At 36.5% G+C, this 17,494-nt stretch overlaps 1 protein-coding gene across 3 annotated transcripts in view; it reads left to right on the top strand.

Annotated features, from left to right (window-relative positions):
- The first annotated feature begins 949 nt into the window (after positions 1-949).
- myom2a (myomesin 2a) overlaps positions 950-17,494 on the top strand; it is a 30,071-nt gene continuing 13,526 nt past the window's right edge. For 2 of the 3 annotated variants that reach the window (XM_067431842.1, XM_067431841.1), the window contains exons 1-13: positions 1,058-1,121; positions 2,868-2,970; positions 5,356-5,448; positions 5,608-5,743; positions 6,404-6,558; positions 6,668-6,760; positions 9,817-9,905; positions 9,994-10,035; positions 10,861-11,025; positions 11,108-11,269; positions 12,878-13,019; positions 13,143-13,336; positions 13,810-13,866. In XM_067431842.1, coding sequence (XP_067287943.1) covers positions 2,891-2,970; positions 5,356-5,448; positions 5,608-5,743; positions 6,404-6,558; positions 6,668-6,760; positions 9,817-9,905; positions 9,994-10,035; positions 10,861-11,025; positions 11,108-11,269; positions 12,878-13,019; positions 13,143-13,336; positions 13,810-13,866 — 1,408 coding nt within the window. In that variant the 5' untranslated portion in view covers positions 1,058-1,121; positions 2,868-2,890. Of the gene's footprint in view, positions 966-1,057; positions 1,122-2,867; positions 2,971-5,355; positions 5,449-5,607; positions 5,744-6,403; positions 6,559-6,667; positions 6,761-9,816; positions 9,906-9,993; positions 10,036-10,860; positions 11,026-11,107; positions 11,270-12,877; positions 13,020-13,142; positions 13,337-13,809; positions 13,867-17,494 lie in introns of those variants that run through there. The other variant, XM_067431843.1, reaches the window with a different exon arrangement.

The following is a 17,494-nucleotide window of genomic DNA, read 5'->3' as shown; positions in this document are numbered from 1 at the left end:
CCTTGTGCATCAATGAGCCTTAGGCGCCTAACACGCTGTCGCCGGTTTGTGGTTTGCCCCTTCTTGGATCACTGTTGGTAAATTCTCACCACTGCTAACCAAGAGCAACACAAAAGCCTTCCTGTTTCATAGGTACTCTGACCCAGTCACCTTGCCATAGCAAAGTCGCTTAGATCTTTATTCTTGCCTGTTTCTCCTGCATCCAACACTTTCATTTATGAGAACTGATTGTCCGCTTGCCATCTAATCTACACAGACCTTTATGTGTGGCCTTGTTAGGAGGAGATGATCAATGATATTTGGTACTAATGTTTGGCTCATTAGCGTATATTTAATTATCTGAAATGTATTTTATTTTTTGTTTTACTTTAGGTTAGACGGACACCATTAATTAGTGAATGTCTTATATAGCAGTACTGTAACTGCAGGGTGTCACTTACAGTCTTTCTGTTTTATCTCCTGTTAAAAATAGATGTTGGCCACTGTAGCTCAGGGGAGGGAGGGTAGATTAAACCCCTAAAATGGACTCCCAAGATGCCGACTTAAGCATCATTTTTGAAAATCGCTTCTTTTTGAAAATAAAATAAGAAACGATTTGTCTTGATGTCAACACAAGGCTTTTTAAACATTTACAAACTGAAGTGTCTTTCAAGATAGAGGACTAAATTTAGTCCCCTTTGCAGAGGACTAAAAAGACACGTTGGTCTCATTTTTAACAGAACTGAAGTCCAAAGTTGCCATGAATGTGCTTTTATCCTTTAGAAGTTAGTGACGACTTATACAGAGCTACAACGTCCCAGTGCCGATCCCTCTGAGGTTGGGATTCCAGGTAAAATCCTATCTTACCCTATTTGTATGTCTCAAGAGACATCAGATAAATTAAAAAGCAACAAATGATTTTTCCCTGTTAAACTAATTCTGTCGTCTTGTCCTCTTTCAGTCGTCAAAATGGTCTGAAAATTGAGGTAAATGCTATATATAGTCTTAAGAGTATCCTTACATGGGGTGGCTGAGTGAAGGCATTCCCTAAGTGAGCGCATTATTTTTGTTCCATCAGCAGGAGCTTTCCAACTGCTCTCAGGCTGCTCTTCCAACACTCAAAGCTCTTCTTTTCTCTTGGGGTAAGTGCAGCTTTATTTTATTAATCTGTTAACAGATATCTATTGGGACACGTACGCTGCCCAGATGATCAAATTGGGTGTATTTCACATATACTTTTTCAATTGAATATTGTTAGAAGGTATTATTGAATAATTGGAGAAAGACTGTCTGTGCCTAGAGCTGACATGAGTCTGGACTTTAGATTATTACCAAATGTCTGCGGTAACTTTAGATTCTTCCATAATTTAATATTTAAATGATGGGAGGGAATTGGTTTGACTTTCTCACAGGTTGAGCTGTAATTTCCAAGAGTTTGTTTAATGCAGAAATATGCAAAAATATTTTAATTTGTTTGTTTCCACACAAGACCTTATCGCCATAGTCATATTATGTGCAGGTCAAAGGTCAAATCTAAAGGATTTTGGTCAAATTCATTTGCTCCCACTTGGATTCTGAGATGTGTGTGTTTGTCCATAAGTTGTGCCAGTTATTCTTGGGTCAGCTTTTCACTTTCTGCCTGTAATGTGATGCACTTGAGCTCATGGGTGTTGCTGATGGGCTGGAATGTGAGTAGGGGCAGTTTTGGTGCTAGTTTACAATAACCAGTAGCCAAAGTAAAATTAAATTTAAAAAATCTAGGAATATACAGTATTTGATAATATTTTGAGCAGGCAATAGTCGTGTTTAGTATTTGTGGGTTTTGAGGTGAATTACTTTATGTGGTTTCTAGGCAGAATCATTTGGAATAATCTGAATTAAATTTCATTATTAATAATTGCCATATTCATTGAACCGTTCCTAAAAGAATAATTTTCATTATCTAAAAAATCCACTATAGAGAACCCTTGTGTGCAATGGAATGTTCCATGGAAGGGATAGTTCACCCAAAAATGAATATTATCCCATGATTTACTCACCCTCAAGTCATCCTAGCTGTAGGCTATATCACATTCTTCTTTCAGACATATAGAATTGGAGTTATATTAAAAAATGTCCTGGCTCAAGCATTATAATGGCAGTGGATGGCAGCCCGAAATTCGAATCCCACAAAAGTGTATCCATCCATCATAAAAGTAATCCACACGGCTCCAGGGGGGTAATGAAGGCCTTCTGAAGCGAACAGATGGGGTTGTGCAAGAAAATATCTTAAAGCTTTATGAAGTAAAATATCTAGCTTCCATCAGACCGCCTTCTGTATTCATCAGTCTGCATCTGTCTGACGTCATCAATTGAATATGGAGGGTAGTCCGCCAAAAGCTGGATATTTGACTTTATAACATGTTAAATATGGATAATTTTCTTACACAAACCCATCGATTCGCTTCAGAAAGCCTTAATTAACCCTCCAGCGCCGTGTGGATTACTTTTATAATGGATGGATGCCATTTTTAAGGCTGCAAATTTTGGGCTGCCATTATAATGCTTGGAAGAGCCAAGACATTTTTTTATATAACTCAAATTGTGTTCGTCTGAAAGAAAAATGTCATATAATATACCTAGGATGGCTTGAGGGTGAACAGATCAAGGGGTAATTACAATTTTTGGGTGAACTATCCCTTTAAAGGTTTTTCATGGAACCATCAATGCCAATGAAGAACATTTTATTTTTAAGAGTGTATGCGAGTTGTGTAACCTCAATATGTAATTAAAAAAAGATTAGTAACACTAGATCTGTGCCATATTCATATTCAACATTCTTAACTGTACATGTTGTCCAGTATAAAAGGGGATTCAGATTGCACAATGAGTATTGGTGTGGTCATAAGGTCTTTTTCAGAGTGTTCCCGACATGCCTGCGAGGGCCGTAACACTTTATCGGCAGGAGCAAACGCAACATCAAAGCTCAAAACATGTTGTCCATCACTCAAGGTATGGGATGGACGTGGTTAAACTCAGTTTGATTGGCCGAGCATACGGATAGCCTTGGCGTGAGCTTGGCTCAGAGGCTTCAGCAGGCCAGAAGAACGCACAGCAGCCTTCGCTTATGCTAATACCGCTCTCTTTGTTCCGCACACAAAGGTCAAGTGATTGGATGCTCAGATGGCTGATTTGAACCCACAGTAAGGTGTAAAGATTAGCAGTGCTAGTGTGTGCTGTAAACAGATTTAAGGTCTAATGGAAGAGAAAATGTTGCTTCACTGTACAGTAGGAATATATGATATATAGCATGGCACTCAAGTTTCTCAGCTGTCAAGACAGAAAAGGTTTTATATTTAGTTCACAATTTGGCTGAAGAATAATTCAGATTTGCTTCATTATGGGGGCTGTTTGCTTGTATAGGTTAACAAGCATGAATGAATCAGCTTTTACCTTACTATATATACATTACAGGACTGATTGTGTTTCTCTAATCACTTTGGCTCTTATAAATTAGTGTAAGAGATTTTGCAAGAATTTGGTGTATGGCTCCACACAGCATACTTGACAGAATAGATTGCATTTAATCACCATTTTTATCATATTTTTATCACATTTTTGTTGAATACACAATCAAAGCCATTGTTGAAGCTTTGCTGGCGCTGTTGAATGAAACTGCTGCATTTGTTTAACATTTAGCATCTGTTCAAGTGAGCTTATTAGCTCTAAGTTTTCTTTTAAAACTTATAGGAAGCATGTTCTTTTCCGCAATAGCTATTAGGGAAAATAATATGCTTCCCATAAGTGCAAACTGAATGTAAAGTTTTTTTGGACACTAAATTGCATGTTAATTGAAATTAAATGAAAATGTATTATAGTTTAAATTTATATTAAAGGTGGACTATTTAGGATTTTTGCAGTAAAATATCCAAAAACCACTAGGGCAGTGTTATATATTTATTTCATTTGAGTTTGTACAATATCTCAAATGTTTCCAACTATTTGTAAATTGTGTGAAAATTGCTATTTTAACCAAGGACCCGGGACGTCTGAGGGAGTCCCCTGTCAGTTGATTCATATCTGCGCTACCCTCGGTTTCTGGTTTTATTAGGCAGAAACGCTTTACTTTTAGCAGTAAAACAAGTGTCACAGCAGCCGCTGAGTAAATGCACAGAGTAATGTAATAACATCATTTTAAATGCACTTAAATGTATCTAATATGATAAAAAAAGCTGCATTACCTCATACTCATGACTGGAATAGCGGAAATGGCGCCGCTGTGTCCCGTCATAATAAAAGTCCTGCTGCTCGTGAGCCGTGTGTTGCGCAACAGTCGCTCCAGCGGCTTTGCTCAGCTCCCTCAACACTCGGTCCTGCTTTTCTTAATACTACAGTAAAGTTATAATTGCATCCATAAAAATGATTTCTGCCCGAGTCCTATCCCGATTCTTTTCCACTCACTGTGAGGTGAAGACTACATGTCCCAAGATTCTGAGCTCAAACTTGGCGTCATCAAGCTACGCCTTTGTTTTAAATAGGTGCCCTCTAGCGGACGGAAAAGTTACATTGTGTTGCTTTACATGCAGAGTATTCAGTTAAGTGCATTTTTATATGTAATTGCATAGCTTCTTTATACTGTGTACAAAATATCCTGACAAGCATTTACAGTGAATTTTTAAAATATACTTGTGTATTACACATTTGTAATGAAGTTGCAATTCAGTACACTTTTAAATTTAAATGTAATATCTATACTGTTGAAATTATAATCAGTACTTTGTATGTTAGTCAACACATCAAAATAAGTGCACTTACAAAAGATTATTTTAAAGTCATGAAAGTGTACTAGCATACACTTAAGTATACTCTTAAAGAGTTTCTAAAAGAAAAGAGAAGAAAGCTCCCAAAATGTACAATTTTAAAATCTTTCCAGCTCTTAAGAATTGTTTTCAGTTCATATAATAGTATCTGCAAATACTTTTTTTTTTTTTTTTTAAATATACTGTACTTTTAAGATTTTACTACAAGATACCACTCAATACAATTAAGTGCACTTCTACTTTTTTAACTTAATTTAATTTGTAGAATTAAGAAATTTAAACAGATTAACGTTGGGATAAACATTTTGAAAGTGATTTTAGAAATAATGTTTAAAACAGGCTAGGTTCGTTTTTGCAAGCAAAATAGTTTCCCTGATCCTGGGGTTTGCCACTTAGCATTCATCATTTATAATAAGAACCACTATAAAGTAAATCCACAATATGCTGTATACTATTATAATACATCGATAATCCATTCTTCAATACTGTAAGTACATTTATGACAGTACAAAACTGCTCACACCTGCTGTCACACAATGCAAACATGACTCAAATGCTGTCCTAATGTTTTTGGCAGGAAATCAAGCTCTCAGGTAGTGAAGAAGGAGCAGGTCCAGGCCACTGAGGCTATGGCGGAACCAGCCTACACAGTGCCAGCCTTCAGGGAGAGGTGAGATTTTACTGGCTTCTGCATCTATTACAGTTCAGAAGGCTATTTAAAGACAGTGTAAGAGAACCTCAAGACCGCTTTCCATATTTACAGATGACAAAATGATAGTGTCACTAAACCTGTGCGGTTTGGAATGTCATTTTTTTTCTGCGTGCGCAGGGCTCCCGAGGGCATGCAGGAGTATCAGAGAATGGCGGCTCACTTTGGAAGAGATTTGGTTCAACTGCAGCAGGAGCTGCACAGAATGAAAGTGGTCACACAAGAGCAAGTGAAAAATATCGAGATTACTAGAGAGGTGAGCATCATCTCAAACCTCTCTGAAGAACATCTCTACAAAATGAGCATTTAAAGGGATAGTTCACCCGATTTCCTTTTTTTTATCCTGTGTAACACAGAGTATAGTATTTTTAAAAGGGATGCACCGATATCAGTATCAGTATCGGCCCAATACCAAACTCATGTACATGTACTTGTACTCATAAAAATACCCCCTATGCCAAAGATTGATACCTCACGTGACAGAATTTTCCATGCACAGAGACACCAATCCCAGCCTCGGGTGTGGAAATACTTCAAAATTAATGACAACCCACACATAGCAAACTGCATGCTTCTTTTTCCCCCTTTTTTAATATAATGGCACGGGTAATTATGCCCTTTGAAGGTTTTTGGACACTGAAATTTGTGCTTGAAATTTGTGATAAGCACATAAAATAATTTGAGAAATAAATAAAGAAGCTGTCCTACATTCATTATTCTCACTGTGTTGTGCTTGAAAAGCAGCCACATCACACACAAAAAAAGGAACAAGAAAAATAAATAGGTATCGATATCTGCGAGTACAAGAAAAAAATGGGATCAGTGCATCCCTAATTTTAACAATGTTGTCCATACATCAAAAAAGCTGAATTTTTGAATTGTCCCTCTTTACTCAGTTCTTCCTGTATTTTAACAGGTGAAGGGGATGATGCCTTCGAGGAAGGAAGTTCCTGCTGAGGTTCCCAAAGCACCGGACTTCCTGGTCAGTTTGAGATCTCACACTGTGTGGGAGAAGACTCCCGTCAAGTTGTTCTGCACCGTGTCCGGCCAACCCAACCCTATTGTCAAATGGTTCGGATTTCCGTTTTCTAGTCCAAAACCTTAATCTGTTTTTGATAATGATTTGATGACTTGCACTTAAACAATGTAACTGAACTTTATTTATTTTTTGCTTTGGCAGGTATAGGAATAATGTTCCCATTGAACCCTTGAGTGCTCCTGGAAAATACAAAATTGAGAACAAGTATGGGGTTCACAGTCTGATTATTAGCAGGTATGACCTCACACACCCTCCGTTTACAAAAGTTTCCTAAATAAGCAACTCAAGTTTATAATTATTTTAATTTTTTTTACAAATACTGTACTTGCATGAATTTAGCAACATTTTGGTTTCAAGAGAACTTTGCTTCAATATTTACTCACCCTTCATCTTTTAAAACACATTTGATTGTCTTTCTTCCATGGAACACAAAACAAGATATTGGACAGAATGTCCAAGCTGCTCTCTTCCAGACAATGAAAGTGAATGGTTACCTGCAGGGCTTGACATTAACACCTGCCAACCTGAATATTATTGAATTTGAATTAATTGAATTTTATATATAAAGTATAAAGTTTTCGATTGTAGTCTTTTGAGAAGGCTTCCATCACCAGAACTTTTGCATTCTCCCAAGTATGGAGGCCTTGACGGAACATGATGATGGAAAAAAAATGTTTTGTGTTCCCCGAGAAACTTTGCGAAGTCAACACGTTTTGCAATATCATGCAAAAAAAAATTACAGATTTTTTTTTATACATTTCCATACTGAAAAAACACCCAGTACTCATTTTATACAGAATAGATACACAATATGCGCTCATCTTTCCGACAGCAAGTGACACACAAACCTGTCTCCCCTCACTCATTCATTTCATTTGCTCTGTATGAATATTGTTGATGTTACAATGCTTGAATTTTGGCGTGGGATTGTGTATTGTGCAAAATATAACTCACTCCCACAGATTTTGTGCTCACACCGAAAGTGCGCGCACATAAAGCCACCTCTCAGCACTAATTTGGGGGCTTATTTGCTTAAAATGTTCAAATACACAAAATAATGTCAAAATGCCAGTCTTGGCCAGTGTTCACATAAACACAGTCAGTTATGTTTTAAGTGAATGTAAAAGAAAATGCTTGTGTAACACTATAATGGATTTGTGTGTCAGGTCTTAAAGTGACAGCAGCCTAATATAGGCTATCGGTTTTCAAATTAGAGACAATATTAAAAATGTCTATATGGAAGTTTTTGTGTAAATATATATTTCCCAGAAGTCCCTATTACCACATTCACCATATTTTATTTAAATAGTTTTGTTTCGTCTAATTTTTGCTATCAGTAAGATAGATTAGGGTGTTTTGTGTTGCATTTTATTTAATTTAGTTCATTTTTAACTCAAAACATTTTATTTGCATTATTTTTGTGTTTGTCTTTGCGTGTGTTTCCCTATGCAACATCTATATATGAGTGTTGACCATGCTTTATAGACAGGCCATTAACAATTAAAAAGTATATTTTAAAATTACATCACTTAATAAAATAAAATAGCCATAAGTTGTAAAATATACACGCATCAATTTGGCATCATGTAATTAGGGAAACAATGTCACGATTTAAAATAAAAATATATATTTTTGTTGTCGTAAATTCGCCCTATTCGTCGTTCACTTTCACTGTATGAAGAAGTGGAGCTGGCCCCTCCCGGTTTGTAACGGCCTGGGAAAGTGAATGAAGTACTTGTAAGAGCGACACTTTCCTATTTAGTCCCAGTGAGGTTCTTCTTGAAGAAGTCTCAGCTGTTGGTTCTGCTCAACTTAGCTATGTGTCATTTGATCCTGGAACGCCTGACGCCAGTGAAGCCTCACAGCCTCCATTACAGTAGCACCTCTCAGACATCACAGGCCATCGCAGTGGCCGCTGTTTGATCTGACCAGACACTCATTCATTCCTAAAAAAAAAAGATTTTTGCATGTTTTACTACAACTTTGAGAGAAACAAAATGCAAATACATTAAACAATTTACTTGGTTAGGACAAAAATGCCATATGCATTGCAAAGGAAAAGGAGTGGCTCTAAAATAGTCCACGGGGACTGAAGGTCACATTTCCGTGCTCTGTTCTCACTCCTTCAAGGAGAGCACAGCATGTCAACCAACACACTGCTGTCAAGTGAGATCATGTTCTGGATGCTCCACTAGTACCAAATGTTCATTGGTTCATGAAAGAGGTGTGAGGAAGACAGAGAATACATTTTCCACCTTGTTAACTAGCCATACAACCAACAGCAGATCATCAGTCAAACATTTTGTCTCACCTTGAAAGCTGACGCGTGTAATGTTCTCATTCAAATACTTTCTATTGTCCTAGTTTAATATGCATATACAATTGTAAGAAAGCCATTTGTAACATGATTTAGCCAGACAAAAGTCTAAACACTATGGCTATGTAGCACTTTCGTTCTGTGTTGAACATTCCGACCAGCCCAGCATAGCAACAGTGGCTCAACCAATGGTGTGAGTTGGGGGCAGGGCTATCTGTTCGGTTCACCAATGGCAGACAGTGTTCAGGGAAACTTTTTTGAACACAGTCATTATTTTCCAATTCTGTTTAAAATAGACACACTGAAATTTAAGGATGCTTGTTTCCCTCACTGAATAAAATAAAAAAAGGTAATTGTGACTTTTTATTTCACATTTCAGATTTTTCTTCTTCTTTTTTTAAATTGCGTGGTTTATTAAGTCACATTTGCATGTTATGAAGTCAGAATTGCAAGTAATAGACTCGCATATAAATTCTTAATAAAATATTTTTTTCCCCTCAGAAACATAACTTGTTTTTGCATCTCTTAGAATTACAATTCTTAGAAAAGATGTCAGAATTGCGAGATATAAGCTCACAATTGCAAGACAAAAGTCTGAATTGCAAGTTTATATCCCACAATTCTGACTTTATAACTCGCAATTGCAAGTTTATATGTCACAATTCTGAGAAAAAAGTCTGATTTGTGACAAAAATCTTTTAAAAATGCAATTTAAAAAAGTATTCCGTGCCAGAAACAAGCTTCCATAAAAGTTACAAATTTGACCTTTAATTATTTAACAAGTCATACAGAAAAAAAGTCTTACAGATTTGAAACCACACTTTGGAGTGAACTATCCCATTACTTAATATGTCCAATATGGTCACTATAGTCTATATTTTTAAGGGCTTGGAAAGTAATAAAGATAATTCTTTATATTTTTTATTAGAATACTCATTATTGACATTGTAAAATTGTCTTGTTTTTATTGCAGATGTGCAGTCACTGATTCCGGAGTGTACAGTGCCGTGGCAACCAATCCGCATGGAAAGGCCACCTCCAAGGCTTCTGTATGTGTCAGGAGTGAGTGTCTCTTCTTTTCTCCTCATGTCTTTTCTCTTTCTCCTTTGTTTCTCTTTTATTGATCTACCTTGCTTGTTTTTCCATGTAGGGCCACAAGGAGGTGGAGAGCTCTCCCATCTGCCAGGACAAGGTAAGATGGAGCTTGTGTTTGGAGGACACCCAGGTCTAAAGGACCTTACTTGAGATCATGAGCCATAAATATCTGTTCTGTTCCAGGCGCAAAGTCTTGATAAGGCATGGAAACAATGTCTCATTTTTCCCCCCAGGGTTTATTCTTGTTAACAGAAGGCAGTGTGGTAAACACCTTCTAAATTTGTCAATATATTAAAAAGTGCATTCATATTTGCTGAATCCTTAAGTTATTCACAGAGTATGCACAGAACAATTTGTCTTGTAAAATTTGGTATGGAATGTAATAAATATGAAGGAAATGTGAAAACAATAGGCTTAACTATTTAACAGGTATTGAGTTTACCACATGGGGATTTAAGTTAATATAGTTGATTAATGAATATAAAAATTAATAATCAAATAAATACAGAATTTTTTTTATTTTTAATTACATTTTTAAATGAGTAAATATGACTTTTAAAAATTATGATTACCATGAAAGGTCAGAAATTTTAATAATTAGAAATATTTTTAAATGAAAATATTTAATAAGTGATGGAAATGTCTGTAGTGATTTTTTCCCCCCTCATTATTCTGAGCTCTAATATATTTAATATAGGTTAGGAATTGATTATAGAGAGTGCAAACTATAATTTATTAATCGTAATTGGAAAAATTAATTAAAATGTGTTGGAATAAGTAAATTCATGAATAAAATATGAGAATTTAGCTAATAAATGTATATAATACTAAAACATTGCTAAATATATTTTGCACAAGCCTATAAAGTGGTTTGGAGCATATCTGATCAAAAGGGGGTCTTGGGTTTCTGTGTTTCCTGTAGTTCCTCTGCTCAGCGGCATTCATCCCAGCAAGCTTGAGGTGACCCTGCTGGACTCATTTGGAGTGACATTTGGTACCGAGGGAGAGAGTGTTAGTCTGGTGGCCAACATGGTGGTGGTGCCGGATCTGCCAAACCTGCCACCTGAGGCCATGTGGTACAGAGATGGTGAGATGCTGCATTTCTCATTCAGTTTGGAGCCATTGAAAAAGTTTAAACTGATACTAACACTTTGCATTTGTGTGTGTAGATACTTTGCTAATGCCATCCAGGTGGGCTGATATGTCTATTGGTGGTGGAGTCGCCAAGCTCACTCTTCCTAACCTAAACAAGGATGATGAAGGTCTTTACACCCTCCGGATCTGGACCAAGGATGGAACCACAGAGCACAGCGCTTACCTGTTTGTCAAAGGTAAAAAATAAGTCATGAATTCAGTGAGTAATCTAACCCTCCCTAAAATAACTAGAAAGTATACAGAGCTATACAGAAAGTAAAATATGAGATGGGAGGATCACAAACGTTCACATTCTCTCTCTCTAAAAAAAAAAGAAAATGTGTTTCCATGAGAAACTTTTTGACATTTTCAAACAAATTCAAAGTTTCTTGGGTACGGAGCCCCTTAAGGGACATGATATTGGAAAAAATATGAGATGGAGGGAATAGTATTATTTCTTTGCTTTTGCGAGGGAAAACAAAGCTACGCAAAACTATTGTATTCCCATAAGAAACATTATATTCACTCGCAAATAACTCTAATAAAAGTAAAGGACAAACATTTTAATGGAAGGAAATAAAACAGGAGGAAAAATAATCGTTTCGATCATAAACATTTACATTCGCTTGCGTTTTCCATTTCCCAGAGTAGCTTTGCATGATATTGCAAAACGTGTTGACGTGATATTTTCCATCATCATGTTCCGTTAGGGGCTCCATACTTGGGAAAATTAAAAAGTTCTGGTGATGAAAATATGAGATGGAAGGAAAAATGATATTGTGTTGGTTTTGCATTTGCTCGTAAACTTCATGTTCCCCCAATAAACTTTGCAAAATTCTTGTCTTTTCCTGGGAAAATTGTTTTGTGAGTGAATGCAAAGTTTCTCAGGAAAAGAAAAGATGAAAAATTATTTCATTATTTTATCATTAGCTCGCAAATGTTTATTTTTCCCCAATAATAACTTTGCGCTTGCTTGTAAAAATTTTGTGTTCCTCCTGGAGGCTTTTGCAAGAGAATGCAAACGTTTTGCCACACTGTAAAAAAATATTTAGAAAAAAAGTTACCTGGTTGCCTTAAAATTTTGAGTTCATTGAAATTAAAATTTTGAGTTAATACAATGAACATTTTTTGAGATTCGACAGCCTTTATTAAAATATTATTAAAAGATTTTGTAAGCATATTGGGTAATTATGTGTGTGTTATTTCTGATGACGCAGTGAAACATGCCAAATTGTGCTATTTTCATGATTTATCACATTTTTTATGTGGTTCAGATAAATTAAAAATAAAAATATTTTTAAATATTTATAATATTAATATAATAATATTAAAAATATTTGGAGTTTCTATTTATTAAACTAATTTCCTTCATTGTATCAACTCACATTTTTAATTTCAATAAACTCAAAATTTTAAGGCAACCAGGTTACTTACTTTTTTAAGTTAAACCATCAAAAACCACCACAAATTTTTTACAGTGCAGTGAATGCAAAGTTTCTTGGGAGGCCGCAAAAGTTCTGGTGATGGAAATAAAGTAATAAGGGAGGAGAAATTATATTTTTGTTATTTTGCATTTTGCAGAGGGAATGCAAAAGTATTGTTAGTGAATGCAAAGTTTTATGGGACAATGCAAAAGTTCTGTGAGCAAACGCAAAGGCATTGAAATATACTTTTTCCTATCATCTCATATTTTTTCCAATTTCTGTTCCATAGGTATATTCCATTTAGTGTAAAACATAAATGATAAAGAGATTTAATACATTTTTTATATTTTATAAATATAAGTGTATGTATTTGTTGCACAGATGCCACTCCCAAAGTGGCCGGAGCCCCGGGAGCCCCCATGGATGTCACTGCCTCTGATGCCAATGCAGATTATGTCCTGGTCTCCTGGAAACCTCCAAACACCACCCATGAGGCTCCCATCACTGGATACTTTGTGGACAGGTAAACCCTAACAAAATTATACACATCAAATAGATGCATTACATAGCATCATTACATTACATATATATATATAATTTAGATTAATAATGAAATTAATAATTATTTTGCATGTTGCTTTGGTAGACGCAAGTCAGGAACTAAGGACTGGGTCCAGTGCAATGACTCCCCTGTGAAGGTGTGTAAGCTGCCTGTCCACGGCCTGACCGAGGGATCTTCCTATCACTTCAGAGTGAGGGCTGTGAACAAAGATGGCATCAGTCTGCCTTCTAGGATGTCCTCTGGAGTGACCGCTGCAGAAGTGGAGAGTGATGTGGAAGGTAGGATTAAAAACAGCAGATTATCATATCTTGTGCTGAAACGGGACCATAGCCTACACACATTAAGAAAGATGATATTGAATTGGAGCAAAGAGCTTAGATTGATATCAAAAGTCTGCTTCTTCAAGCTTCAGACCCCTCAATCTTAAAACACGATAAGTGTGCAAGATGCAGCGTTATGCTTTTCCTTCCCACTATATGTGGTCAGTTATGTTTTGCTCCAAATTCCCTGTACAGTGAGACTTTTCTCAGATGTGTGGTTCAAGTGGCTTTGATACTTGTGTTTCTATATTTTGCACAATTGTAAGTCATTGTATGTATTTGGTGTCACATTTGCGCACACTTCTATTTAGCACACAGAAGCTTAAATGCATCTGTAGTGATGATTTTAAAAACTGTCTGGTGTTTAATGTTTAAAAGGAATCACCCAAACTGATGGGACAATTACATATTATGTTTATGTATTGAAACAGTGATTAAAATCGAAGGAAAATATGACATTGTGATTCGACAGGAGGAGCTACAAGGAGGTACATTCGATTTTAGATTTCTCTGAGCCATTAATATCATATCTCTCATCCACCTACTGCATGCTGTCTGATTCAAGGTATCTTACAACTTAATACTCATTTCATTCATTCATACCACGTGGTAATTATTGAAACATAAAGGGGTAAACATGAACCTTTAATCTAATTTTTTATACATTTTATACTTATACTTTAATATTAGGAATACATAAAATATTAGCAAGGATGAACTTAGGAGAGCTTTGAAGAAGATGAAGAAAGGAAAGGCAGTTGGTCCTGATGACATACCAGTGGAGGTATAGAAGTGTCTAGGAGAAATGGCAGTAAAGTTTTTAACTAGGTTGTTTAATGAGGTTTTAGAGTGTTTTGGTGACGATTTTTAAGAACAAGGGAGATGTGCAGAGTTGTGGAAACTACTGAGGTATTAAGCTGATGAGCCATGCAGTGAAGTTGTGGGAAAGAGTAGTGGAAGCAAGGCTAAGGGGAGAAGTGGACATCTGTGAGCAGCAGTATGGTTTCATGCCAAGAAAGAGCACTACAAATGCATTATTTGCTTTGAGAATGTTAATGGAGAAGTACAGAGAGGATCAGAAAGAGCTGCATTGTGTCTTTGTAGATTTAGAGAAAGCATATGACAGAGTGCCAAGAGAGGAGCTGTGGTATTGTATGAGGAGGTCTGGAGTGGCAGAGAAGTATGTTAGAGTGGTCCAGGATGTGTATGAGAGCAGTAGGACAGTGGTAAGGTGTGCCGTAGGCGAGACAAAGGACTTTACAGTGAAGGTGGGACTGCATCAAGGATCGGCTCTCAGCCCTTTCTTGTTTGCAGTGGTGATGGATAGGCTGACAGATGAGGTCAGACAGGAATCACCATGGACTATGTTGTTTGCAGATGACATTGTGATCTGTAGTGAGAGCAGGGAGCAGGGGGAGGAAAGTCTAGAGAGGTGGAGGTTTTCTCTGGAGAGAAGAGGAATGAAGGTTAGTCGCAGCAAGACAGAATACATGTGTGTGAATGAGAGGGAACCAAGTGGAACCCAAGTGGAACAGTGAGGTTACAGGGAGAAGAGGTAAAGAAGGCGCAGGATTCAGAGCAATGGGGAGTGTGGAAAAACGGTGAAGAAGCGTGTCCGGCAAGGTTGGAATGGGTGGAGAAAAGTGTCAGGTCTGTTGTGTGATAAAAGAGTACCAGCAAGAATGAAAGGAAAGGTGTACGGGACAATAGTGAGACCAGCGATGTCTTATGGTTTGGAAACAGTTGCACTGAGCAAAAGACAAGCGGAAGAGCTAGAGGTAGCAAAGCTGAAGATGTTGAGGTTCTCTTTGGGAGTGACGAGGATGGATAGGATCAGGAATGAGTACATCAGAGGGACAGCACATGTGAGATGTTTTGGAGAAAAAGTTAGAGAGGCCTGGTTGAGATGGTTTGGACATGTTCAGTGGAGAGAGAGTGAATATATCGGTAAAAGGATGCTGAGGTTAGAGCTGCCAGGCAGGAGGTCAAGAGGAAGACCAAAGAGGAGGTTTATGGATGTAGTGAAGGAGGACAGGAAGGTAGTCGGTCTGAGAGAAGAGGATAGGAATAGATGGAGGCAGATGATTCGCTGTGGCGACCCCTGAAGGGAACAGCCGAAAGAAAAAGAAGATACTTATACATTATGTACAAAAGGATACATGCATGTATGTGATATCAACAGTACATTGTAACCAAGGATAAAGAAAAAGGTATGACATATTCATGAACATTTCTCATCAAAATCAAGATTTTAGGATAGCATTTATATGAATGGATAAAGGAAAGAGTGGTCACCATTTCTTTTGTTTGGCTTCATTAATTCATTTTAAATAGTCCTGGTTTAAATAAAGATAATATATTGCATGTAATCAATTAATATGAGGTTATAAGCTGCACACATATATATATAGAATTAGAAAATAAATAGTAAAATGCTGTTTTTAGATAAAGTACAGCATGACTTCCTACGAATATTCATATTTATTTATTGTCATTTATTGCCAAACTTGTCTTGCAAAAATAAATGAATAAATAGTGGCAATAATAATATTTTCTGATAAATAATGTTACATTTTAAGTGTGAACTTGCTAACCAGCTAACCAGTAATCTTCCTATGTTCATTATATCATCACCACCTCATTTAACCCGAAATGTTCCTCAGATTTAATTTAACCAGCAAATAAATGAGTGTAATAATCCGTTAAATTAATTTCATCCATCTAAATTAAATTAATCCAAGTTCATCGTATTAAAATGTTTGTTTTTTCTGCAGTGTGGTCAATCTGAAATTTAAATTTCATTTACCAGAATATGATAAACTGAATTTTTGGGATTTTTTTTCCCCTCCCTTGCAGTACTCAAAATATTCACAGAAGTGAAAGTAATGAAAGCCTGCTGAGTAATAGACTGTATGCCTATCAGTTCTTTCTCTACATTACTTTGTTCAAATCCTAATGATTTATTTTTTTATTTATTCCAAAAATTCATGTTGTCTCAACACATTAGCAGTAAGTTCAGTGTTGGGGAAAATTACTTTAGTAACGTTAAGTACTTTAGTAACTTAAATAATGTTACAATATTGTTTTTTTAGGTAAAGTAATGCGTCACAACATTGCTTGTTTGTTTTTTATTTTAAAAAGTTGTATTTTTGGCAAATGTAAAGGCCCTTTCACACCAAAAGTGAAATGTATCAGCCTCAGGTTAAAGGTGCCCTAAAATGAAAAATTGAATTAACCTTGCCATAGTGAAATAATAAGAGTTCAGTACATGGACATCACATACTGTGAGTCTCAAACACCATTGCCTCCTTCTCAACACTTCTTATGTAAATCTTGTGCATGAAAAATACCACAGAAAATTAAGTGATTCTCAGCATAAGGCCAACTGTGACGCAAGCGCTGGGGATCATTTATATGCACGCCCCCAACATTTGCATCTGTCCAAACATGTTCATTGTCAGGCGGAACTGACGGAGACGAATCATCGGGACTGCAGGTAAACAAACGACACTTGAGGATAACGAAAACGGCAACTCTCATGACACATATGTCATGTTCCAGGCTGTGCAGGAGACATGAGGACTTTTCATATGTCAACAGTCATGGTTGAGGTTTATTATAATCGGATACCACAACATTTTATTTCAAAATCTTCGTTTGTTCGGCCCATTTCAAGCAAGCTTCGCTCAGCGTCTTAAACTGAAGAAAGTGGCAACTATTGGAAGCAGTTCCTGCAAGCAGTAAGTAGTGATTTATCCAGACTAGCTGTTTAAACAATTTCTGATTAAATTGAAAGTTTCTTAGAGAGACAGCATTGTCTAGATGACGCACGATTCTAGTACAGTAACAATAGGAAACTCCAAGTACCATACAAAACTAAATAGTGTGTCTAATGACAAAGGGTAATATTATTTTGTATTACAAAATACAACTGTATATACGTTGCTTACATCGTTCACTCGATCCTAGCAAGCGTCATCTTTTCCACCATATAAGTTAAAACGACAGTCATTTGACAAGGCTATTCATTTTGTAAAAATATAAGTTATATATTTATATGTGGCAAGCAGCGAGGGGAGGGACCGTGACAAGTCTAAAATGTAGACTGAATGAAAC

This window comes from Pseudorasbora parva, chromosome 22, assembly GCF_024679245.1.
Source record: "Pseudorasbora parva isolate DD20220531a chromosome 22, ASM2467924v1, whole genome shotgun sequence".
NCBI classification, from domain to species: Eukaryota; Metazoa; Chordata; class Actinopteri; order Cypriniformes; family Gobionidae; genus Pseudorasbora; species Pseudorasbora parva.
The sequence above is the reverse complement of the archived record's forward strand: the minus strand, read 5'-3'. Positions and strand labels throughout refer to the sequence as shown.